Here is a 26,460-nt window from a genome sequence, read left to right as displayed (position 1 = left end):
CAAAGAGCTAATAGAACAACGGCCAAGGGTCAAGGGAGAAGAAAACTCTGTATTTGTCAAAAAAAAAGCCTATTAAGTATGAATGATTGTTAAAAATTCAAAAAATACATAATACAGACAAGAATTATATTAAAAGTTTCAAAAAATGACAGGAAAATTCATCTCTGATGTGATATTCACAGGAAATAATCTGCTCAAAATTCATCCAAATATCTAATTTTACACAAGCTTCCTGCAGTTACTGTCAGTGTTTGGGTTAATTGTACAGTTCATCAGTTTGTTCTGTACTGCTATTGTTATTGTTATTGTTATGCATTGAATATAATATGAAATATCCATAAAATATGTCACTTAGACAGGGATTGTGAGTTTACTCAATGATAGAAAAGGGGTCCCTTAAGGAACCACTTTGGGAACCACTGTGTGTGTTTTTTGGAATACTGAGTGATAAATTCACGTTTGTCTGTGCCCAGGTGAGTGGCGTCTGTACTGTGTGCGGGGCGAGGTGCCGGTGGAGGGCCACCTTCTGGAGGTGGCGTGTCACTGCAGCAGCCTGCGCTCCAGAGCCTCCATGATCCTGCTCAACATCAACAAGGCCATCATCTACCTGTGGAACGGCTGCAAGACGCAGCTCCACACTCGCAGTGTGGGGAACACGGCAGCGCTGAAGATCAAAGAACAGTGAGTTTTTTATAAGGAATGACTTTCAAGATGCTATTCAATACATCAACACTGATTCAAATCCTTACAACAGGTCAGTGGTATGGGTGTTGTGGGGGTTTTTGGTTGCTTTGAAACATGAATTGTGTTTCCCTCTCAGGTGTCCTCTGGAGGCGGGTCTCCACAGCAGCAGTAACGTGACCATCCATGAGTGTGATGAAGGAATGGAGCCTCCGGGCTTCTGGGAGGCACTGGGGAGAAAAGACAGGAAGGCCTACGACTGCATGCTGCAAGGTACAGGCTGACCTTGTGCTTTGGTTACTTAAAGTAGCAATAGACAAGTTTTTTGCTTTTACTTACATGATGAAGTAAATGTTGATTGCTCGATGTTATAGCTGTAGAATAATGACAAAAAAAAATCTTCAAAATTAACAGGAGTTACAATTCAAGTGTAAACCTTTTTAATGCAGCAACAAACTGGTCAAAACGTAAAACAGGAATGAAAATTCCAGTATAAAATGTATATAGTATGTAAACATAGAATTGAATAGATCGGCCCCATTGTAACCAATACCTGATCCAGCTATTTCAGTAGCTAAGTCAGTATTGGCCCGATATCCGATCCGGTATCATTGCATCCTTAATAATACTACTTTGATGGAATGCTGTCTGTTTCCACTTTAATGATATACTCTTGTAGATCTACTCTCACCTCAGACACAGCTACTACTATTTTTTTTGACAGAAATCGGAGGGATCATATATTTTGGCACTTAATAGTTTTTAATGGTAGTTTCCTTTATAACAGTTTTTTTTCTTAAATGTAACAGTAAAAGCCAGAGGTCTCAAATCCATCATAGTTTAAAGTTACTATGAGGAACTTTTAACCGGTTGTTAAACAGTCTCAATGTAACACTGATGCCTCTATATGACCTACGTAAGTAAACAAGACCGACACCGGGTTGGATTCCGATGAAATCATGCAGGTTCACCAGAAACTCCCTCAGCTCAGAGTCCAGCGGGGCCTCCAGCAGCGACTAGCCCACCACGGAGAGACCCAGATCCGGCTTCGCTGCCTCTTTGACCTGCAGTCGGAGCTCCAGCCGGAGGTGGAGAGATCCGCGCCCGGCAGCAGTGGTGCTCCTCCGGCCAGGAGCAGAGCTTTGCCTCACTGGGAGCCAACACCGACACCACACTGCTGGAGGCCTAGGCCATATTGCTGGGCCTGCTGGAGGGAAGGGAGGCATGGGAGAACCAGAACCAGGACTGAGCGGGGCAGACTGTCAAACCCTGCTGCAGTAAAATGAGAGGTTCTCTAAAGGGACTCTGGTGCTCTGAAACAGTACTGCTTTTGTCCACAGGGACCGCCAAAGTCAACACAAAATGAAAGTTCCTCTTAATTACTTTAATGGACAAACACTTTGCCCTAAAAATAATATTGTATAAAGTTAACAAACTTGATTTATTTAAATCAGACAATATGTGATCAACAAATAAACAAGACCAAGACAAAAGGTATAAAGTCTTGAGGAGCAATACACAGCTCTGAACCTCAGTGCTACATTGTCCTGTGAAACTTGGAGGAATTATTTATCTTGTTGGTTTCTGATTTTCTTTTTCAGATCCAGGTAAATTCAACTTCACCCCACGGCTTTTCCAGCTGAGCAGCACATCTGGAGACTTTGTGGCGAATGAGTTCTTCCACCCGTCCAGAGCTCCAGACCTGGTCAGCTCACTGCCCTTCCTGCAGGAAGACCTGTACAACGCACCACAACAACCTGGTGAGGCTTGTTATTTGCTTTGAATTAGTCAGCTTGTGCGGGCTGGCTGGATACATGTCTTACTGTATTCTGACAGATATCATATAGTGATATAATCTCTCTCCCTGACAGCATTGTTCCTGGTGGATAACTTCCACGAGGTTTACCTGTGGCAGGGCTGGTGGCCTCAGGACAGCGAGAGCACCGGCTCGGCTCGCATCCGCTGGGATGCAGATAGGAAGTGTGCGATGGAGACGGTGCTGCAGTACTGCAAAGGTAAGAAAGGACGACAGTCAATAAAGAAATGCTTTAGTGAATGACTGGTGACAGCTGCACTAATATATTATCAAAATATTATACTATTAGAAATCCTTGCCTCTGATGAACACCCAAAAATACACCAATTTTCCATGTTGCCACTTTGTTTTTTAAAATGCCAGTACGCCATGAAGTAATGAATTAAAAGTTTCAGGAAAGATAATTCAGATTTTGGCACAATTTTGACAAAAAAATATTTTTTTGGCAAGTGTTTTGGTGAAAAGCTAATTTTTTATTCACTGTCACTTTACCAGAGCGTTCACAATTTATCACAAATACTCTCCTCTCGTATTCATACCCAGCCATTTATCTCTACCTGGATATATTCAATATTAATATTAATATTTCCTTTATTTAACCAGGTAAAAAGTCATTGAGATTAAAATCTCTTTTCCAAGAGTGACCTGGCCATAAGGGCAGCACAGACATTGTTATAACAATAAAAACTAACAATACAAGCAGACAAATACAACTGTCCCACACCACAAGTGAAACGAGCATGACATCCAGATTGTATGCAACACAAAAACAGCTAAAAAAAAACAGGCAAAACTCAATATGATTCAGTGAGAAATTCAAGAGCAATCACATCGACCTAGAGAGCCACTTTCTCAATCCTTTAGGATATAAATTCCCCCGTACAGTAGTAATCAGCTCTGACAAATTCAGGTCCTTCTCTACATTATTCCAGGAAGAAGGAGCAGCGTATTTAAAAGCTTTATAACTTATTATTAAAACGTAAGCAAAGATGAAAACATCCTGCATCTTTAATTTTAATCGAACGAGATGGGAGTATTTAGATCATATCGGTAATTTTTTAATAACTTGAGGTCAAAATGATTTGCGGCGATTTTCTCCTGCAGAGAAGAACGAGAAGAAGCCTCAGAAGTCGTATCTGATCCACGCCGGTCTGGAGCCGCTCACCTTCACCAACATGTTTCCCAGCTGGGAGCACAGAGAGGACGTGGCGGAGATCACCGAGAGGGTCAGCAACACTAACACACACACACACACACACACACACACACACACACACCTAACATCAACTCTTGACCATAATATACTCTCATTTTCTATGATACAATCATGACATCAGCCTCCAGCAGTCAGGAGGGGTTTTCATTACTCTGTATATACACAACCACAGCCACTTTCTTAACCTCTAATTTTTCCCCACACATTATTATAAACTAATTGCCCAAACAGCCTGCTGTGATTCTAAAGTACGTCATGCTGTGTCCTCTGTTCTGGCTGCAGGAGGCGGAGGTGTGTAACCAGATCATCCTGGTGGAGGACGTGTTGGCCCGGCTCTGTCAGAACACCTTCCCTCTGGCTCAGTTGCAGGGGCGGCCGCTCCCCGAGGGAGTTGACCCGCTCCGCCTGGAGATCTACCTGTCCGACCAGGACTTTGAGGTCAGTTAACCCACAAACTAAACTGCTGCACCAAACCTGATTTTTTTTTTTATTGTAATTTAGATTCAGAATCAGTTTTACTGTCAAGTACATACATACATACAAGGAATTTGCCTACTACGGCTTTTATACATCTCTCTAAGTGTACGTATATAGAGAAAACCCTAGGGACAAGGTCAACAAAGCTAGACAATAAATGTGAGGAATAGACAGGACTGTTATGTACACAAGTAGTGAAAGAAATATATCTTTAAAGCACCAACAACCTACAATAAAATAAGAAATAGAATAAAAACTTCCATATATAAGTCAACAACAAACAATACAAATAGTGCAAAGAATAAATACTGAATGGATATACATGGACTATATATGTATGTACAGCGTGTAGGATTTATATCGGCAGTGACAGATGTACATGTTTTAATTAAAGACTTTAAATATTATAATTAGTGTTAGAATTTATTGTAATTCATTGCTTGTAATGTTGGAGGCAGGGTTAAAAATAAACATCCTTGTTTAGAGAGCATGTTTTCCCTCCCTTGGACAGACTTTTTAGGACATTTTGGTCACTTAAAGAAGCAATTTTATAAAAAAAAAAAAATGAAATCACACATGCATAAAACTGAGTTCCTCATCACAGGAAAATATCTGATAATTATTTTTAGTAACTTTAAAACTGTAACTTGTTGAAATGTCTACCTAGGTGAGATCAAATTGCATTTTCAATTTTATTTTTTTTGCAGTAAAGACTTTAGCTGACACTTAGAGAGTGGTTTACACTGAGGGGGCGAATTCACAAAAGGATTGCGACTGCTGATAGTCATGAATTGCGCATCATTTGCAACCGGTATCTGCCCCGTCTCAAAGTCCGAATCACAAAAGATATTTCACTAATGATATTACAGGGCAAACACGGCCATAACGTTTTGCAACTGAGTGCAATTTGCCCCTTTTTTTTGCATCTGATTACAATGTGGCAAAATGTGCCTGAGGCCAATGTGTTGTGTTGTGAGGGGAGAGAGTCTGCCGGAGCCAGAGATTTGCCAGAGAGCCCCTTCCATCCAAACCTCCCGAAGGCGATTAAGAGAGAGGAAAGGGAAAAAAGTAAACCCAGGATTTGGAAAAGGAAAGGAAAATATTTGTTTATATAATAACCTTAGTTTTCATTCATTTTTATTTTTCATGCATTTTCAAAAGATGACATGTAGGGAAGCTTTATTCAGTTATGTTTCATGACACAATTGTCACTTCATCCCAAAATAAATTAATTTGAGAGGACACCCCTTATAAATAAATAAATAAAATAATTTCACTGTAACTGCTTGTGGCTATTAGCGCTGATCTTTGTGAATGGGACTGTTTTTGCAATGAGGGTCATTTGCATAAGAGGGGATGATTTTGCAGCAAATGTCTGGATATTTGTCAGGGTAACGGGAAGTGGGTGGACCAGGGGAATCTTTTAAGATAGCCCCATAAGGTTGTTTGAAAGGGAGAGGGGAAACACCAAATAAAAATGAGCCTAAAAAAAGAAAGGCTCCCTACCCGCACTAACATATTTAGATTAGTGAACTCTGTAAACTAAAAACCAGCCCGGTGAGTGGGAAGTGTCCCTCACAGTATTACCTCAGTGCTAATAGTACAGGAGCACCGAGACACTGTTTGCTTGGCAGCGCAGTCAGAGGTGCATTTCACCTTTTGAGTGCTTTAAGAATTATACATTTTCTTCATGTATTATTTTTTAATCCTTTTGTGAATTCTCCCCTCAGTGTTAGAGCATGAAAAACAGGGAAATGTGGATAGGTTTGGGATTCACTCCCATCATTAATATTAAAAGGAAAAACCCCTAGTAGAACATTTTGTTCCTATTATGAAAACAGTCTGTTGGTGACGGTTTATTATTATTCAGTGATGTATTTCATAAATAACTGACTAAACATTGCTACGTCAAGATACATCCTGAAGCTACTCCATCATCAGTGTAAGAAATCTATCATCAATGAGGCAGATATTGATGCAGACTGATACATTAAAAGCAGTAAATGACCAAACAGAACTTCTTCTCAGTGTGACTTAATGTACTGAACTTGATCATAGTTTATGTATAAAACAGTTAAGGCTGTTTAAAGGTGGTGTTTTCCTCTAAATCAAAAGCTCCTCATTCATACCATCCATCCTAACTCCATCTAACTCTCACTTTACAGACCAAGTTGTAGGTGGATTCAGGTAAGTCAAGCCATTCATGTGATTCATCAGCATTCAGGCGATCTGTCCTTCTTTCAAGCACGTCAGCACCTTGTTTCTCTTTCCTTTCTTCATGTGGTTTGAAAACTCTGTCTCACTCCTGTTTCACTCCCGAGTGTCAATTGATTAATTTCTATTAATTAAGCAATAACACCAAATATTGTTCCAGCAGCTCCAATGTGAGGATTTGCTGCTTTTCTGTTTTGTATCATTTTTAATTACAAAATATTTTTGGGGGTTTGTACCGTTGGTCAGTCAAACAACACAGACTCTTGAAGACATTACTTTGGGCTCTTTGAAATTACACTTTAATTGACAAATGATTAAGTGATTAGTTGATAGATAGTTGCAGCCATAGTAAGTCCAAAACTTGTGTTTATCTCATAATTTTAAATTTATTTTTTAAATGTATTTATTTTATTTATTTACCAGGGACCGTGCACATTAATCAACATTACAGTTATCACCTCAATGTAAATATGCCAGAGTTAGCTAGAGAGCTAGTTTTCATCAGGTTATCACAAATAGGTGGCCTAATAATATCAATACAATGCTTCATCAAGAACTACAGTATAACACAATACTATAAAATACAGAAATACTGGGATTGACAATCGATTTAAATATTTAATCGCATGATTGTCCATAGTCCATCACGATTAATCGCACATTTTTTTATCTGTTCAAAATGTACCTTAAAGGGAGATTTGTCAAGTATTTAATATTCTTATCAACATGGGAGTGGGCAAATATGCTGCTTTATGTAAATGTATTTATATATTTATTATTGAAAATCAATTAACAACACAAAACAATGACAGATATTATCCAGAAACCCTCACAGGTACTGCATTTAGCATAAAAGATATGCTCAAATCATAACATGGCAAACTGCAGCCCAACAGGCAACAACAGCTGTCAGTGTGTCAGTGTGCTGACTTGACTATGACTTGCCCCAAACTGCATATGATTATCATAAAGTGGGCATGTCTGTAAAGAGGAGACTTGTAGGTACCCATAGAACCCATTTTCATTCACATATATGGAGGTCAGAGGTCAAGGGACCCCTTTGGAAATGGCCATGCCAGTTTTTCCTCACCAAAATTTAGCGTGATCTTGGAGCGTTATTTAACCTCCTTCCCGACAAGCTAGTATGACATGGATTCCTTAGGTTTTCTAGTTTCATATGATACCAGTATCATTATTCTCTCTAGTTTTAAAACTGAGCCGGCTAACCTAAAATCACAAGTTGCATTAATGCGTTAAAACGGTTAGTTTACTTTAAGCCATGCCTTGTGTTTATGTCTAAAGGTTAGGTAATCAATGCTGTCTCTTAATTCAATGGGACGATTGTTCCAGTAGTGGGAGGATCCGCCTGAGGAGAAGGAGAAGTTTTATTTTTAAAATTTCTTATTTTTTATCTGTTTCTTTATTTCTAGCTGCCTTATAACCCTCGATGATAAACTTGGATTCTGCAGTTTTTGAACAAACGACATTTAATTGTGCAGCCTTCTTCCTTTCTTCGTCTCTTTAAAAGGTGTCTGTACTCGACTACGCCACACCGCTGTACACTTCTCTGCTGCTGCTATACTCTTCTCTTCACACACACCTTCCACCTGAAACTGTTTCCTCTTAGTTCAAATAGATGCACTCATGATTCACCGTCAGCTACACTGCAGTCTGACTCACCGTCTGTCTGTCTGTGGAGCACAAAGTGGAGGCATGAAAAACACTGAAACAACTAAACTGTCCTTGTAACAACCCACAGAGTGCTAGATGCATTAACATGACACCAGTGTGTTGGCTGTCATATAGCCCAGTATTTTATTATCAAGTATATTATTACAGAAACTGTGAATTTAAAAAAAAAAAAACATGTACCAGAGAAGTCCACGTGTGCTTTATTTCCTCATAGAACCCCTCATGATCCACTTTAATATGAATAATCTGAAACTTTACATTTTAACTGTGAGAGAACCAAGAAATCACTTTCACTCATTTTATTTACAGGGTTCGTTCAACCGTTATGTTTTCATGGTTAATAATATGCTTGAATTTGAATGCACTACTAAATTTTCAACATAATCTGGTGTTTCATCTTCATCGTCCTCGTTCCTAACCTTTTTCTTTAAGGAACCCCTTTTTTTATCATTGAGTAAACTGACGCCTAAGTGACATATTTTATGGATATTATATCAGTATCATTATTATAACAGTTGGATGCATTTTGTGCAGATTATTTCCAGTGAATATTGCATCAGAGATGAGTTTTCTGTTATTTATAGTAACTTTTAATATAATTCTGTCTGTATTGTGTTTTTTGTTTTTTTTAAACAATAATGAATACTTAATAGGCTTCTTTTTTTGACAAATTCAGTGTCGGCCATAGTTCTATTAGATTTTTGTGTTGTTTTAATTACGTACTTTTCTAATGCAGGATGAGGCTGTTTAACAGAGAGGGAAAGCTCTGTGAATACAATTTGTGTTCAGGTCTTCACCGTGCCCTTTACCCGTTTACACCGATCAGCCATAAGATTAATACTTCACTCATTAACTCCAAGGTGAAGTGAATAACATTGATTATCTCATTACAATGGCACCTGGCAGTGGGGGGAATATATTAGACTGCAAGTGAACATTTTGACCTTTGAATTTGTGTTGGAAGCAGAAGAAATGGGCCAGTGTAAGGATGTGAGCGACTTTGACGAGGGCCACATAGTGCTGGCTAGACGACTGGGTCAGAGCATCTCCAGAACTGCATCTCTTGTGGGATGTTCCCGGTCTGCAGTGATCAGAACCTACCAAAAGTGGTCCAAGGAAGGAAAACCGGTGAACCGGCGACAGGGTCAGACCCGAGGTTCATTGATGCACGTGGGGAGCGAAGGCTGGCCCGTGTTGTCAGATCCAATAGAAGAGCTACTGGAGCTCAAACTGCAGTTTGTTGCGTACGAGGCTGCGTAGCCGCAGACCGGTCAGGGTGCCCATGATGTCATAATGTTATGGCTTATCGGTGTATATCTTAAATAAAAATAACAATTTTATTTAGTTTTCTTCACAGAAATTAATTAAATGCTGAGATATTGGCTAATATATATATTTTTTAAGTTGTCTTGCATCCCTTAAAATCCAAAATGACCCTCCTGTGAAGCTTTGGCGACCCCTAATGTGGGTCAGGACCCCCAGGTTGGGAACAAGTGATCTACACAATCACTCATGTTAACCAAAAATCTTTTAATATTTGGAATGAAACGATCCCGTCGTCATATTTGTTTGTTGTCCTCTGGCGTCTCACACCAGACACAGAACAGACCGGAGCTAGATAAGCATTAAATAATCAATCTGATCAATACATACAATCAAAGTTAATATTAACAGATGGTCAAATAAACAACGTATCAATATACAGGGTGTCCTGGTAGCTCACCTGGTACAGCAGGTCCCCAATGGTACCAAAGCGGAGTCCTTACTGCAGCAGTCTGGGGTTAGAATCAGACCCGTTGCCCTTTGCTGCATGTTGTCCTCTGTCTCTCTCTCTCCTTTCCTTTCATGACTATCACTAAAAAAAATAAAGGCAAAAAGCCCGAAAAATAATCTTTAAAAAAAGTGTTGATATACATTGATTGCTGTGGGTATAAAGGAATTCTGTAAACTTTATTTTTCGCAATTTCATTTATAGTAGCAATTTAGATGCGGTGATAAAGGCTTCGAGAGTCTGGAAATCTTTTGTTTAGCTACCTTGAAAAGTGCTTGAATTTTATTTTGAAAATCTGTACGAACCCTGTATTTAACATGTTTCAGCCCTCAGATCTTCATCTGCTGATATTTCTTGGTGCTTTCATAGTCCTAGTTGAAATAGTCAGACATGTTTTAAAGACTGTTAAGCATAAAAATCCTCACTTTGAAAGAAGTAAACAAGATTTACTGCAATTTGAAAGAATTACAGCTTCTTTTAGGTGAAAAAAAAACACATTCCTACAGATCGTAAAATTGTATTTGTTGTGTTTTTCTTTAGTAGTTACAGAGACCAATGGTTGACGGCTCCACAGCTATTATCAGTTACAGGAAAAACATCAATACTTCCCTTTGAAATTCAAGTTGAATCCCCCGTGTCGTTACCTTCCTGATTAATTTACCGCACGTGTCTTTCTCTTTCCACTTGCAGAAAGCTTTGGAAATGAAGAGAGAGGAATACGAAGGTTTACCAGGGTGGAAGCAAGTGAACTTAAAGAAGTCCAAAGGACTGTTTTAAAGGAAGTTTTTTAAATCAAAGATGGAAGCTGATAAAAAAAAAGGTGGCGTTGAGATGGAGAAACAGGAAATGTCACATAAACCTGTTTTGGTGGCAACACGCGAGGACATTGGGATAGAAAGTATCTGAAGCTGAAGAAAACGTACATGAAGGATGAGACTGGAGATGCACTCGCCTTTGCTTATAGTCATGTTTCACCTTTCAACTTTGTCATTTAAGAGCAGGTAAAAAACACCTTGCTTTGGTTCATACATGGTGTTTGTGTGTAGTTGGAGTCTCCTCCAAACACTAACGTCACCACTCGTGGACTTACGAATGAAAAATGTGCACACTAGGACGCTCGGTGTCAGAGTGCCATGCTATGGTTGTGTATGTATGTACGTGTGTGTGTGTGTGCGATTGTATATAATGTTTGTGTGTAATGTTTATTTGTGTAAATGTGTGTGTATCTATGTAAAAACAAATCCTGTCACGTCAGATGTTGTGAGGAAAGTTTTTTTTGTCTACAGTGTCTGGATGCTGTCAGGCCACGTAGGGAACTCGTGTCGCTCGATTGTGTGAAACTGCTGAAGTGACTGTGGACTTTACTGAGATGTAAGAGTTGTAATTTTAAAGGTTTGACTTGTACGAGAAAGAGAAACAGCAGCTCTGAATGTATAGTGCCTTGCTTTTTGTGTACAGTTTATATACAGAAATTCTAGTCTGCATTTTTAAAGACTTTCTTTGTGATATAAGACATAGTGAATTAAATCACAATAATGCTCAATTCAAAGCATCCTGTGTCTCCTGCTTCATATATTTTAACACCGTATTTCATTTTCAACAAGATTGTTATCTGTTCTAGATAAACAACAGCGGTGGAAATGAACTAGCTAAGTATATTCAATCTGAGGTACTTTAATTGAGTTTTTCAATTTAGTTTTTTTTCTTTCTTTTTCTACTTCACTACAATCCAGAGGCAAATATTGTACTTTTTACTCCATCACATTTATATGACGGCTTTAGTTACTTTTAAGATTATTAATAGAAAATATAAATCTAATAAATTATGATGTATTATTTTAATCCCAGTAGTATATAAATTCAAATTAAATCCACCGTTACCAGCTGCAACATTGATATTAAGGCATCAATAATTATAATTCAATAATATATGTATTATTTTGAAATGTTCTGCATAATGAGAACTTTTAAGTATATTTTGATGCCAAAAACATTTGTACTTTTACTTAACCCCTTTCCATTCCCCCCCACCCCTATTTTTTCTAGGGTTAGGAGTGGGGGACGGGATGTTCAGCGTTAGATAAAAAGTCAGCAGTAGATGTCACATAGAAGTGGTGTACATCATCTGAAAGCTGTGAACCTGAAGATTAATTTGAGGTGCAGCTCAGCACTGTGTCAAGTTGTTCTAGTCATTAAGAAATATGAATGAATTAATTAATTAAAATAAATTTTGAAAGTGTATAAGAGCATAGAACATGATGATATACATTTGTGATGGCCATCCCCATGCTCTATTATTTCTCATAAATTATTGCAGCAATTTTTGGGTTGATGCCATTTGTTACAAAGATTTGGTGCTAAATTAAAATAAAAAATGATCAATAATACATCAGCTGCCGTCACAAAAGATTTAGAGTCAGAGCAAAATGATACATGATCTTAGATCCCATTCCTGCTCCGAAAAAAGAGATTTAGTATTAAAAATAATAGAAACTCTCATTGTGTCAAAATTACAAGTATGTATTTATATAATTGGATTAATGTCTATATTATGTAGTAAGTCATACGTATAACAGCCATCTTTTTGCATTTTTCCACAGTCTAATAATACTTAAATCTATTAGTCATTCGACAGAAAATTATTCAGCATCTGTTTTGATAATTAATTAATTTCTATTAATTAAGCAATAACAACAAATATTGTTCCAGCGTCTTCAATGTGAGGATTTGCTGCTTTTCTGTTTTGTATCATTTTTAATTACATATTTTTGGGGGTTTGCACTGTTGGTCAGTCAAACAACACAGACTCTTGAAGACGTTACTTTGGGCTCTTTGAAATTACACTTTAATTGACAAATGATTAAGTGATTAGTTGATAGATAGTTGCAGCCTTAGTAAGTCCAAAACTTGTGTTTATCTCATATTTTTTAATTAATTTTTTTAAATATATTTTATTTATTTACCAGGGACCGTGCACATTAATCAACATTTCAGTCACCACCTCAATGTAAATATGCCAGAGTTAGCTAGAGAGCTAGTTTTCATCAGGTTATCACAAATAGGTGGCCTAATAATATCAATACAATGCTTCATCAAGAACTACAGTATAACACAATACTATAAAATACAGAAATACTGGGGTTGACAATCGATTTAAATATTTAATCGCATGATTGTCCATAGTCCATCACGATTAATCGCACATTTTTTTATCTGTTCAAAATGTACCTTAAAGGGAGATTTGTCAAGTATTTAATATTCTTATCAACATGGGAGTGGACAAATATGCTGCTTTATGTAAATGTATTTATATATTTATTATTGAAAATCAATTAACAACACAAAACAATGACAGATATTATCCAGAAACCCTCACAGGTACTGCATTTAGCATAAAAGATATGCTCAAATCATAACATGGCAAACTGCAGCCCAACAGGCAACAACAGCTGTCAGTGTGTCAGTGTGCTGACTTGACTATGACTTGCCCCAAACTGCATATGATTATCATAAAGTGGGCATGTCTGTAAAGAGGAGACTTGTAGGTACCCATAGAACCCATTTTCATTCACATATATGGAGGTCAGAGGTCAAGGGACCCCTTTGGAAATGGCCATGCCAGTTTTTCCTCACCAAAATTTAGCGTGATCTTGGAGCGTTATTTAGTCTCCTTCCCGACAAGCTAGTATGACATGGATTCCTTAGGTTTTCTAGTTTCATATGATACCAGTATCATTATTCTCTCTAGTTTTAAAACTGAGCCGGCTAACCTAAAATCACAAGTTGCATTAATGCGTTAAAACGGTTAGTTTACTTTAAGCCATGCCTTGTGTTTATGTCTAAAGGTTAGGTAATCAATGCTGTCTCTTAATTCAGTGGGACGATTGTTCCAGTAGTGGGAGGCTCCGGCTGAGGAGAAGGAGAAGTTTTATTTTTTAAATTTCTTATTTTTTTATCTGTTTCTTTATTTCTAGCTTCCATATAACCCTCGATGATAAACTTGGATTCTGCAGTTTTTAAACAGACTTCCTTAATATGAACAACTGAGGTTGTAAATGAGTTGTTCAAACACTTTTTGTCAAATTAATATCATGGTGATAATTTAGATATATTAGAGATATATTAGACTGCAAGTGAACATTTTGACCTTTGAATTTGTGTTGGAAGCAGAAGAAATGGGCCAGCGTAAGGATGTGAGCGACTTTGACGAGGGCCACATAGTGCTGGCTAGACGACTGGGTCAGAGCATCTCCAGAACTGCATCTCTTGTGGGATGTTCCCGGTCTGCAGTGATCAGGACCTACCAAAAGTGGTCCAAGGAAGGAAAACCGGTGAACCGGTGACAGGGTCAGAACTAAGGTTCATTGATGCACGTGGGGAGCGAAGGCTGGCCCGTGTTGTCAGATCCAATAGAAGAGCTACTGGAGCTCAAACTGCTGACCTTTCTGATAGAAAGGTGTCAGAACACACAGTGCATTGCAGTTTGTTGCGTACGAGGCTGCGTAGCCGCAGACCGGTCAGGGTGCCATGATATCATAATGTTATGGCTGATCGCAGTATATCTTAAATAAAAATAACAATTTTATTTAGTTTTCTTCACAGAAATTAATTAAATGCTGAGATATTGGCTAGTATATTTTTTTTTAAGTTGTCTTGCACCCCTTAAAATCCAAAATGACCCTCCTGTGAAGCTTTGGCGACCCCTAATGGGGGTCAGGACATGTCTGTAAAGGGGAGACTCGTGGTAGAACCCATTTTCATTCACATATCTTGAGGTCAGAGGTCAAGGGACCCTTTTGAAAATCGCCATGCCAGTTTTTCCTTGCCAAAATTTAGCGATCTTCCAGTTAGTATGACATGGTTGGTACCAATGGATTCCTTCAGGTTTTTAGTTTCATATTATACCAGAATCTTCACTCTAGTTTTAAGACTGAGCCTCTACAACTCTGAAAGATGGGCCGTCGGAGTTTTATTAGCTTGGTAACAGAATGCAGGACTTTTACTTGTAGCAGAGCATTTTTTACACTTTAGTATTACTACTTTTATTTAATCTGACTAATTGTTCTACCACTGGAAAACAACTGTGAGGAGATCACTTATTCATGTCCTTTGCTCATACTGCAGCCAAATATGACTTTAGTTTTACTTTTTCAATCTTTAACGCTGAACTCCAGAGGCCCGCATAAAGCCTAATTGTTGCCTTTGGAATTTGACCTACATCCATGACCTTGACTTATATAATTCTTTTGTTATTATACTGTTTGACTTGCACCAACAAAACCAAAGAAAATTCCTAGTGTATACCTCTTACACCTGGCAATAAACACCATTCTGATTCTGATTCTGATTACATCCATACATACTAACCGTCAAGAGACTGAATTTCTGGCCACATTTCAGCTTTCACAGTCCACAGACACAGCCTGGTCAATTCTGATAGCTTTCACTGTTTCAAAATATTTTTCTCTCATAAATTCTAATTTTAAAATAATAATTTGAAAATTCTGTTTTTCCAACATCGAGGTACTGTATGTATGGTCTGCTCTTTTATTTTTAATACAATGTATAGCAGTAAAATGGTCATAAGTATTGTACCACAAACAATATAATGGTAGGCTCTTATTGTTTATCATGTGTCAAATGATATTTGTAATTCAGTTATATATTATGCTTGGGAAAAATCACATCTTAATGGTCAAAACAATGGCCCAAACTTCACTTTTATAATTAATTTAATATATAACTTTTTTAGTTAACCATAAAATGGCAGAGTGAGACCTCTGCCAATAGATATAAAACTGTTTTATATCTGTGCATTTAGCAATGTGAACATCCTCCCCTGTGACCTTTGACCTCAGTCTTTGCTTTGACTGTTGTAGATGCATTGTAATAAAAAATAAAATAAAGTAGCACATTTGTAATGCCAATTACACCTAATTGAGAGTGCAATAATACACTCCTGAGATTAAATTGCCAACAGAAAAACAAATTTCCCTTCTGTGTTGCATAAATAAAGATTTTCTGCAGATTAGCCGTTGTAAGACTTTTATTGCGAAGGAGCTTGAACTTCCTGTTACCTCGTTTACTGAGGGTGGTGGTCTAGAAGGTAACCCACGAGTTGAGAAACTCTCGCGAGATGGTTAAGTCGAGTAGTTGAGGTTAGGATAGGCCGTCGTGCAGTTAGTCTCGCGAGTGTTTCAAGAATTTCTCAATTTGCGGGTTACCTTCTAGACGTGACCATTATGGTGACCAGACTTTGGTCAGAGCAGTTTTAAAGTTACAACGGATCAAGATAAACATCCGGTTGGACGAACAACAACCGTCAACATCAACCGTCAACTCCTCGAAGGTAAGCGATGGTTCTACCGTTCAGTTTCTACGTCTGTCCAGACTACGGTAACGTAGCAACCATACGTCATATAATGTATAGCATAAGAAGGGGAGAACTTACATAATAAACTCAAACTACAACATGTGTTGCTGCTCCATTAAACTATTATTTCGTTCATGAAGAAGTCAACCAATATATTTTAACTGGTTGCAAACAGATAATGTAACTTTATTGTAAATCTCAGGCAGAAATTCAACTATTTATCTAACGTTGGTCCCTGTTTCCTACCACCTATGGTTTGTCCCAGTCAGTGTTGTCCTGTAGGACACAAAGTGCGTCTTTAATGAGGCAGCACACCGAAGGTGGAGGTCCTTACAGGACTTTATAACACGTTAATATTAATCTAGGAGTTAGTTCACTGGCTCTCACAACTGTGTGTTACACTTCAAAAGGGTCACAATATGAATCTGAGGGGTCCTGAGATGATTAATGAGGTATGAAAGAAGATGTTATATATGACAACATAAGTATTGTTGTACTATTTTCTTATCAATTCCATTCAAATGTCTTTATTTGTTATTCTGTGTGTTTGTCTGTTTTTGTTTGATCTGTTTCTCATTGTTTCTGTTTCATTTTGTAATTTTTCTTCGTTTACATCATTGTTTGATGTTTCATTTGTGTGTGAAGCACTTTGTTACACTTTGTGTTGTTTTAAAAGGTGCTATATAAATAAAGCTATACTTACTTACTTATTATTTGCATGACACAACACTGTACATATTGCTTAAGCATACGTGTTTAAAAAGTTAACAGTAATTACATTGCATTAACATCCATAAAATAAACCAAAATACATAAAGTCCTACAAGTCAAAGACTTTCTTTGTGAAATGAGACATGATGAGTACTTTTTAAGTATATTTTGATGCCAACACATTTGTACGTTTTGAATGCAGGACTTGTAACAGAACATTTGTACACCATAGTATTACTACTTTTACAGAAGTAAAATATTTGAATACTTCTTCCACACTGGAAAACAATATAACTGTTTACCACCAATCATTTTTGCTTTTTCAAAATAGACTGCTGCCAGCACCCAGCTCTTCCTCCCCAGTAGGACTAGTTAAATACATTTTATTGAAATACATTTTTCCCTGATGTTTTTATATTTCTCACATGTGATGAGGAAGTGTAGCTCTATTTCAGGCTCACTCAAGGTTAATGTGAGAGCACAGCATGTGCTCTACCTGCAGCCAGGTTGTACTTTGTTAAGGTTATTTTTACTTGTAGATCAGTAACCATGCTTAAATAATCTGCTATGGTGCACTGTCGATTTGGAGCCAGATAGCATTTTGTTTTGTTCTGCGCCTTTGTGTTTGCCAGTAGATGATGTCTGATGATTTAATCTTTAATAATGCATTGTATTTTCTACGTTTTTTTTTATATGTTTCAGAAGAGATGTCCTCCCAAGTCAGACTGAGGCTGCTGCCGAGAGCCAGATGCATGTTTGATGACCCCATTCAGGTGAAGGTGGCCGGGCTGAGGTCGAGACAGGTGATCACCATGAGAGCCAGATCGACTGATGAGAAGGGAGTGGTGTTCAGCTCCTCGGCCACCTACAAGGCTGATGGGAGCGGGGAGATCGACCTGCAGAGAGAACCCTCTCTCGGTGGGAGTTACACCGGGATTGAACCCATGGGTCTGCTGTGGTCCATGAAGGCGGACTCCTTGCACAGAAGGTTGCAAAAAACAAGTTCACTAACCCCGCACGTTGTGAAGTTCTCTGTGCATGAGGAGGAGGAGGAGGAGGGCAGGATGCTGGCAGAGGCGACCAATGAGAGGTTTCTGATAGGAAACGGGGTCAGCCGGCTCCCCGTCAAGGAGGGGAATATTCGCGGAGTCCTGTTTACTCCCCCAGGTTGGTCTATGTCTCTGTCACGCTTCAAATTATTCAGTTAGTAAAGTTAAAGGAAAATACTGGCATTATTTTGTCTTGATTATTATTAACAGAGACAAAAACAACAGTGAATTTATTCTACTAACCCGTATTGCTTGTGTGACCACACAGCCTGATAAAGCTGTTTATCAGGTACATCGAACCTTTTAAAAACACATCAAGTCTTCAATACAATGAAGATATTATATTTGGATTATTTTCATATTCCATGTAAATGTCATATCCTGAATAAGATACAAACCATGTGTTTTGATCCAGGAGGAGGTCCGTTCCCTGCTGTGTTGGATCTGTACACTTTAGGTGGTGGTGTGTCAGAGAAAAGGGCCTCTCTGCTAGCCAGCCGTGGATTTGTGGTTCTGACCGTAGCGCTGTACGGTCATGATGACATGCCGAAGTACATCAAAGTGGTCAATCTGGATTATTTTGAGGAAGCAATAAAGTTTTTAAAAAAACAAGACAAGGTGAGTGGTTTGAACAGTACTGTCCAAATCTCTTTTTTTGGGACACATTTGCTAGTTTGTACGGTGTTATTTATAATACCATCACTTGGGCATCACACCAGTGTGGCATCACAAATAATATTAAAAAAGAGCAGCCAATAGTTTGTATGTTTTTCCACAGGTGGGCAGTAAAGGTGTTGGCGTAATAAGCATTTCAAAAAGTGGAGATCTTGCGCTCTCAATAGCCTCTTACCTGCCAGATGTTGATGCCACAGTGTGGATTAATGGCTGCTCTGCCAACACACTTCTACCCCTCCACTATAAGAAGAGCCAAATCCTCCCTGCTTTAATGTTTGACATCAAGAAGATTATTCTCACTAATTCAGGGGTCGCCATTGTCAAGGATGGAATGCATGATCCACTGGCAGAGGAGAACAAGGCCACCCTGGTCCCCATTGAACAGGCCAAGGGACGTTTCCTCTTTGTGTCATCAGAGGACGACCTCAACTGGAACAGCAAAGCTTACGTGGACATGATGGAGGAGAGACTGAAGCGTCATGGGAAGGACAACTTTGAGAGTGTGTGTTACCCCGGAGCGGGACATTACTTAGAGCCGCCTTACGGACCCTACTGCCCCTCCAGTTTTCATGGGGCTGTAAACAGGCCTGTCGCGTGGGGGGGTGTGCCCAAGTCCCACGCGGCAGCTGAAGTCGTCCTGTGGAAGAGGATCCAGGAGTTCTTCAGAACTCAACTGAGCTGTGATGCTACACACACTAAAGCCAAATTATAGATACAAATATCATGATATGGAAGACATCCGAACAGATAAATCACCAGCCAGTTAACGGTAAATGATTGTATATGAATTAAGCTAACAATTTCATGTTTGATTTGATGATTGAATATTTTTGTATTTCAAAATCATGAATTCACACAACCTGATGCAGATTTACCACTGTGAAATGACAGGACTGTAGCCTTAATTGAATATCTTCTTGATAATGTGTTTGTATTTTCTGAATTTATTTCTAAATCATGAGATGGGATAAGAAAAGCAACATACGATAGATAAATTCCTCAGACTCTTCTGCCTTTTTGTCATGATTGGATTTGTGTATGTGTCTTGTGCTTCGGGAGCTGTGATTGTATATCTGTGATTGGTTATTACCTCCGCCAGGTTATGTTTTAACCGGCGTTGGTTTGTTGGCTTGTCTGTTTGGAGGATTACTCCAAAAGTCTGTGATGGATTTGAATGACGTTTTTTGGAGGGGTGGGGTGTGGCACAATGAACAATCCATTAGATTTTGGTGGTGATCCGGATCATTATCAAGCTTCAGGAATTTTTTTTAATAACTCCGCTCAGCCTGTGGATTAACACCACAGGCTTTAAGACATGTATCTGATGACGCGTTCATGACGCGTCACCATGCCTCTTTCCTTCTGCCTGCAGAGAGAATCGTACTCGGGCAGCTTGGCGGAGGTCTGCGCTCTCAGAGTGCCATTCTAGTTTGTTGTATTGTCATTGTGGGATGTATCCTGGATTATTATTTGTGGGAGGTTCACGTGTGCATTTATATCTGGATGATGTTTATATGTCTGGATGATGCTGATGTAATGTGCTGTTAGATGACGGTGGGCTAACATGCCGGAAGGTTTGTTTGTTTTGTTGTTGGTTAATGTGTCTGAATAATCCCATGAGGGATGGGTTACGAAAATAAATGATTCATTCATTCATTTATTCATTTGTACGTACACAAACATTTAGTGTGGATCCACGCACTGTTTTATAAATGAGATCCCTTCTCTTGCATGTGTGGACCCATGGCACATCACAATCTGAAAGGAAATTAATTAAAAAAGAAAAGTCTAGCAATGACTTAACAGAGCAACACAACAGTCAGTGCAACAACATGCCTCCATCACATTATTTAATCAAAACCAAACCTTTGAGACACACTGTCTGTGCTGGAGTTGAGGATTTGCCGCTTGGTAAATAAACGTAGCTCCATATTATTTTGCTTAATTAGACGTCTACTCAACAGCTGTTGGAGCAGCACAACTTCCACTTTCATTGTTCTCATCAGAAGGCTACATGGAGGTGATCAGTGCCAGAGGCCTGTGTCCAGCCCCTCTGTGTACTCTGTTGCCTGGGTTGGTGCTCCGGGTGGTGACGGAGGATTCAGCAGGTCGATGGTCCGTCCTTCCCTGAGCTGCAGCACTGCCAGTTTCAGACTCCACCTGCAGGGAGGGACAAATGGAATGGAAAAAAAAATTATCTGCTGAGTTACAGATGACTCTTTCCCAATGGAAGTTGTAGTACCGCCGTTTGGCCACTACGAACATTTGCATCAAAGCCCAACGCTCTTCCTGGGGGCTTAAGAAAATGGCTTGCTTCTCCAATATATCGAATCTGCCCTTTTAAATAGCAATGCACCAATGTGCAGGCGCACCTGGCTTTTAAAAGGGAGATGCCACTCTGATTGGTTTAATTCCTGTTACGCCCAAAACACACCTGTTAATTAAGAGACTAAATACAACCCCTTTGCACCGAGGTTATGCGCCGCCTAACTAGCAAAAGTGGAGTTGGACACGCCCTAAATGCACTTTAAACCATGCGCTATAGATTGTTTAAATAGGGTCCCAAAGCGAATGAGAAAAACTGCAACTCAGAATAGAACAGAATGTACTCACCTGTTGGTATCAGGGTCTCTGATTGAAGAAGTATACAGATAACCTCCAGTTTCTGACCCAGTCACAGGGATCTTTATCTGCAAACACGATGCAAATTCAAATTCATCTGCAAGTGTAGACAGATATCAGAGCTGTACACAGCATTGTATGGTACAGCTGCCCATCATCTGAGTCCCACACCGATTTCATGTTCGACTGATAACTTTATTAGAGTGGAAACTAGTTTGGTCGTCCATGCACAATAACAAAAGATACACAAGTCCCAACAGCTCACAGTGGACAACATATGAAAGACATGCTCCCACAACAGTAGCAACACTTAACACATATTCAAAGAGGACATTAGTGTAGCTTAAGAGCCCAACTAGCCAAGAAATTAAAAAGCAATAAAAGGAGTTATTGACCCGCGGCCTGTTCCCATGCAGTAATGATCCAACTTGGAAGTTTAGGACATTTTACAAGAACAAGATTGCCAAACAAACATTTGCACAGCGACGCATGGATGGGGCTACTGTTTAGTCAAAACAGTTCTATTGACACAGAACACAGGATAACACATTCTGATGACTTCCTAAAACACACAGTACCTGTGCTGTAGACTGATCGATGCGGTTCTTTCTGTCTGTCAGATGGATGTTGTAGACTTTTAAAGGCGGAGCCCCCAGGCTTTCCATGGCAACTGGACATGCTTCCAACTTCTGCAGAGCCAGTCTGTGGTAGTCTGACGCAGAAAATTTCTCTAATTGGATAGTAGACAGAAAGGCACAAACAAGTGGCCGAAAATGGGTTATAAAGTACAACAGTTGAAATGTTGAAGTTTTTATGACTGAGAGCAGTTTAACAGCTTTCATCTAGTACCCTTTAAATGAGAAGTTCAACTGTCAGCTGAGGAGTAAAAGATAAGAGCAATAGAAAAGTTGACATGTAACAACTCTTACAGAAGTTGAAGAGGAAATCCCTTTTTCATGCAGACTCAAACACTAGAGGCACAACAGGCTGTCATTCACTGTGAATAGAAGCTATAAAATAGTTGCCTGGCACCTCCCAGCAGCGTGACCCAGAAAGATTCATCTTTATGCAAATGTCCTCTGACGTGAGACAACCTGGAGACGAGAGGTTACAGCAAAAAACACAAGACTTTCGCTCAGGAGACTGCTGTTCATGTCCTGAAGTTGATTTATTTGTAACTTCCGTATTTTAGTTACAGCACTTCCGGTGTCATTTTAATCCAACCCACAATCTTTTCCTACTCTTAACTAAGCAGGTTTGTCGGTGCTCGTTTTTTGGACGTGAAATCATGTAAACATGTTCTAGTAGAAACCCAAAATACACGTATGCACCTGAAGATAAACGCCAGCATTTCAGTTTATGAAATGGACTGTTTTTGTCCTTGGTTTTAACATTGTAAAACTCATCTTTACCTCCAGGAACAATACACAGGGCGGCGCTCTTGCCATGAAAGATGAAAACATTGTCATGTTTGTTATCTAATTGTCCATTAGAGTGGAAATCCCTTTATTAAACCAGCTTGACTTGGTTTGAATATTTCATTTCCACTTTTTAAGTTGTTGTATACACGTGTTGCTGGAGTTCTGACCTGTTGAGACAGAGAGGAACTCCCATATTTACTCGGGGAAATGCCCAAATATGAGATAATTGCAGCAAAATTCATCACCTCATGTCATGACCTGAGGACAGCCAGTGGAACCTGAGAAACACAACTCTGTATTCACGTCTTTTTTTAGTTGTTTGATTTTTACTTTTTTTGTATACATCAGTCAACCTGGTTGGTAGGCTTATAATTTATCTTTACACACACACACACACACACACACACAGCTCATTTGTACTCACTCTGCAGCAGATAGTACATGGTGCCGATCCCACCCCCGGTCAGCAGGGTGGTGAAGATGGCGAGCTGCTGCAGTTGACTGGTGGAAACCCTCATCTTTACTTCCTTCCCTGTAAAGCTGCACAGACGGACACGTGTCTGAAATTTCACCGAGCGCCGCCAGATGATGTTACGAACCCAGACACAAAGGCGTTTGGTCGTCCAACATGTCTGGGACTTCCTCAACATGTACAGAGCAGCTATAGTGGTTATTTCGGTCCTGGTTGATGAAACTGTTGGTATCCATGGAGGTAAGCCCCTCCGCGAATGAACACGGCAGTCAAACTCACGTGAATAACACAAGGCGAAAAATCACTCTGCATTTGGTGCCAACGCAGCGTTAGAATGTAGCTCAGTACGGAGCTACAGAGGACTGTGGCTCCACACACACACCTCCCTTGTCACTAAAAGTTGCAGATTGATTTATGAATAGATGTCATGATATTATTGGTTCGTACTAGCTTATGTAAGCACACTTCATATTTTGTTTTACAGGAAGAAATTGATGATGATGAAACATCTTTTGTGTTTTCTTTTGCATATATTGTTAAATAGGTGCACAATATGACCAGGGATGTGATCTAAACGGGTTAAAGAGGCACTGATGAAGGGAATTCTCCATTCAGAATGTATGATGTCAAATAATGTTAGCATCTTAGTCTTATTAGCTAACATCCCATTTCTGTGTAACGCTACAACTAAAAGCACAAAGCAATATTTGTGGAGAAGTGAGTTGTGGATAACGTTCACTTTAACTTCAACCTTTGATCAAATTTAAAACAGCGTATTTGAACTATTACTTAGCTTTTCATGAAATGACGTTAAAGCTGCATTTGGTAATTTTGAGCAAATATGATAAAAAGTTATTTTGATAAAACTGTCATTATATCCTGACAGTAGTGCATGAGACAGATAATCTGAAAAAAAATCCACCGCTCCTAATGGCGAGATTTCAACAACCAATCAGAGCAGAGCAGTCTCTGGGCAGCTGTCAATCACTGCTCACAAAACTCGTGAACTCCGATCAGACGGTCAAACTAGGCAGCGCTGATCAATATGAATCAATATTCTGTTATTGTAATGACTTTCTTTTCTGTTTTCATAAACATATTTTAGTGTACCATTGAGCTGTAAAATGAGAAAGTTTGTGACCCAACCGCCATGTTGACAGTCGAGCCACAACCAAGCCATGCCACCAACTGGAGCAAACTTTCCACAGTTTATTTATCTGCAATAATCCAAAACACAAAGAAGGAAAAAATCTGGCAAAATGACAGCTGGAAACCAGAGTGTTGTCAGAGTCGACATCATCACAGCCATGTGCCCTCGGGCCTCTCCGGTTTATGGCTGCGTGTTTGTCAACGGGGTGTTTCGATGTGTTAAATGAAGAAGATTTAATTCCCCATGGGGATTAGTTTATTTTAAAGTACCAGCTTTAAAATGTGGATTTACAGTTGATTTTAGCATGAGGATGAAGGGAAAAACTCACTCTAGAATGAATGTAATTTCACTGCTACACCACAGTGTCTGGCTGACTGGAGACTCTCATTGTCTCCCTCTGCTGGACTCATTATATACCTCACCATACCACTGATATACACCGATCAGCCAGAACATTATGACCACCTGCCTAATATTCAGTAGGTCCCCCTTTTGCCGCCAAAACAGCCCTGACCCGTCGATGCATGGACTCCACTAGACCTCTGAAGGTCTGCTGTGGTATCTGGCACCAAGCCGTCAGGAGCCGATCCTTTAAGTCCTGTATAAGTTGCGAGGTGGGGCCTTCATGGATCGGACGTTTGTCCAGCACATCCCACAGATGCTCCATTAGATTGAGATCTGGAGAATTTGGAGGCCGAGTCAACACCTCCAACTCGTTGCCATCCACATGATGTGAAAGAAAACGTGATTCATCAGACCGGGCCACTTTCTTCCATTGCTCCGTGGTCCAGTTCTGATGCTCATGTGCCCATTGTAGGCGCTTTTGGCGGTGGACACGGGTCAGCACGGGCACCCTGACCGGTCTGCGGCTACTCAGCCCCATACGCAACAAACTGCTCCTCTCACTGTGTGTTCTGACACCTTTCTATCAGAACCAGCATTAACTTTTTCAGCAGTTTGAGCTCCAGTAGTTCTTCTATTGGATCAGACAACACGGGCCAGCCTTCGCTCCCCACGTGCATCAATGAGCCTCGGGTCTGACCCTGTCGCCGGATCATCGGTTCTCCTTCTTTGGACCACTTTTGGTAGGTCCTGATCACTGCAGACCGGGAACATCCCACAAGAGCCCTAGTTCTGGAGATGCTCTGACCCAGTTGTCTAGCCAGCACTATTTGGCCCTCGTCAAAGTCGCTCACATCTTTACGCTTGCCCATTTTTTCTGCTCCCAACACAAAGTTCAAAGGTCAAAATGTTCACTTGCTGTCTAATATATCCCACCCACTGATAATCAATCAATGTTATTCACTTCACCTGTCAGTGGTCTTAATGTTATGGCTGATCAGTGTATACTAGGCTACACTAGTCTATAACACATCATACTGTAGTACACAACGTGTGTGACATGCAGGCGGATCCAGCCCAGAACAGCAGCTAACTGTGATCTGGGATCCACTGTGATACATATCTGATAGAGTCATGCTGAAGTCATCCTGCTGGATCTCACTGAACACACAGCTGATCTCCATGTGACTGCTCTCTCTGTGTCTGCAGCTCTACCTGCTGTCTGTCTGTCTGTCTGTCTGTCTGTCTGTCTTCTCTCCAGCTCTGGTGTCTTACAGGTGAACATTTTCGACACTGTCTGTTGAAACTAAATCTGAAGACATCCTCACCTTGTGTTGTGTTTCAGCGATAGGACCATGGGGGGTAGGACGACTCACTCTGCTCTGTCTACATCCGTAAACGTCACACGGATCGTCGCCAATTGGATGTGGGTGCGCTCCATTAATACACCGGTGTGTGCCGCTCTGTTGGGGGAGGCGGCGTCTGTATTCCTATACCGAGATTATCCATTCATTCATTCATTCATTCATTCATTCATTCATTCATTTATTCATTCATTCATTCATTCATTCATTCATTCATTCATTTATTCATTCATTTTATGATTTTTATTTTATGTTGTTTCATTTAACATGAACACAACAAATCATATCGCACATACAAGAGACAATTAATCTGTTCACACGTAAGTAGAAACAGAAAAAGATGATACAAGATATGAGGAATAAAATAATAATGATTTACAGTGTCTGCTGATTAAAAAGTATATGGAAGACAAA

General features: G+C 39.6%; 3 protein-coding genes across 18 annotated transcripts in view; 2 read left to right on the top strand and 1 right to left on the bottom strand.

Annotated features, from left to right (window-relative positions):
* Positions 1 to 11,419, top strand: part of LOC119498787 (supervillin-like) — a 69,602-nt gene extending 58,183 nt beyond the window's left edge. For 10 of the 11 annotated variants that reach the window (XM_037787853.1, XM_037787847.1, XM_037787852.1 and 7 more), the window contains 7 exons: positions 474 to 681; positions 821 to 954; positions 2,283 to 2,441; positions 2,553 to 2,696; positions 3,602 to 3,723; positions 3,996 to 4,151; positions 10,558 to 11,419. In XM_037787853.1, coding sequence (XP_037643781.1) covers positions 474 to 681; positions 821 to 954; positions 2,283 to 2,441; positions 2,553 to 2,696; positions 3,602 to 3,723; positions 3,996 to 4,151; positions 10,558 to 10,644 — 1,010 coding nt within the window. In that variant the 3' untranslated portion in view covers positions 10,645 to 11,419. Of the gene's footprint in view, positions 1 to 473; positions 682 to 820; positions 955 to 2,282; positions 2,442 to 2,552; positions 2,697 to 3,601; positions 3,724 to 3,995; positions 4,152 to 6,355; positions 6,378 to 10,557 lie in introns of all 11 variants that reach the window. The other variant, XM_037787849.1, reaches the window with a different exon arrangement.
* A 4,577-nt stretch (positions 11,420 to 15,996) lies between these two features.
* LOC119498791 (acyl-coenzyme A thioesterase 5-like) lies at positions 15,997 to 19,685 on the top strand. 4 transcript variants are annotated; one of them, XM_037787859.1, is made up of 4 exons: positions 15,997 to 16,216; positions 17,657 to 18,118; positions 18,416 to 18,618; positions 18,779 to 19,685. In XM_037787859.1, the coding sequence occupies exons 2-4, from the start codon at positions 17,659 to 17,661 to the stop codon at positions 19,385 to 19,387; spliced, it is 1,272 nt and encodes a 423-aa protein (XP_037643787.1). In that variant the 5' UTR covers positions 15,997 to 16,216; positions 17,657 to 17,658; the 3' UTR covers positions 19,388 to 19,685. The 4 variants fall into 4 exon arrangements, with proteins under 4 accessions (XP_037643787.1, XP_037643785.1, XP_037643788.1 ...); XM_037787857.1 differs by having other exon boundaries at positions 17,654 to 18,118; XM_037787860.1 differs by lacking the exon at positions 15,997 to 16,216 and adding an exon at positions 16,342 to 16,692.
* Positions 19,686 to 20,318: 633 nt separating this feature from the next.
* Positions 20,319 to 26,159, bottom strand: LOC119498793 (cytochrome c oxidase assembly factor 1 homolog). Of its 3 annotated transcripts, XM_037787861.1 has the most exons (6): positions 26,011 to 26,057; positions 24,352 to 24,407; positions 23,143 to 23,280; positions 21,876 to 22,027; positions 21,289 to 21,365; positions 20,319 to 20,835 (listed from the first exon to the last, which is right to left on the bottom strand). In XM_037787861.1, exons 2-6 carry the CDS (start codon positions 24,368 to 24,370, stop codon positions 20,700 to 20,702), a joined length of 522 nt encoding a protein of 173 aa, XP_037643789.1. In that variant the 5' UTR covers positions 24,371 to 24,407; positions 26,011 to 26,057; the 3' UTR covers positions 20,319 to 20,699. The 3 variants fall into 3 exon arrangements, with proteins under 3 accessions (XP_037643789.1, XP_037643790.1, XP_037643791.1); XM_037787862.1 differs by lacking the exon at positions 24,352 to 24,407 and having other exon boundaries at positions 23,143 to 23,258; positions 26,011 to 26,159; XM_037787863.1 differs by lacking the exons at positions 24,352 to 24,407; positions 26,011 to 26,057 and adding an exon at positions 25,918 to 25,971 and having other exon boundaries at positions 23,143 to 23,262.
* Between the last annotated feature and the right edge of the window lie 301 nt (positions 26,160 to 26,460).

This window comes from Sebastes umbrosus, chromosome 12 (assembly GCF_015220745.1).
Source record: "Sebastes umbrosus isolate fSebUmb1 chromosome 12, fSebUmb1.pri, whole genome shotgun sequence".
Lineage (NCBI taxonomy): Eukaryota > Metazoa > Chordata > Actinopteri > Perciformes > Sebastidae > Sebastes > Sebastes umbrosus.
The sequence above is the reverse complement of the archived record's forward strand: the minus strand, read 5'-3'. Positions and strand labels throughout refer to the sequence as shown.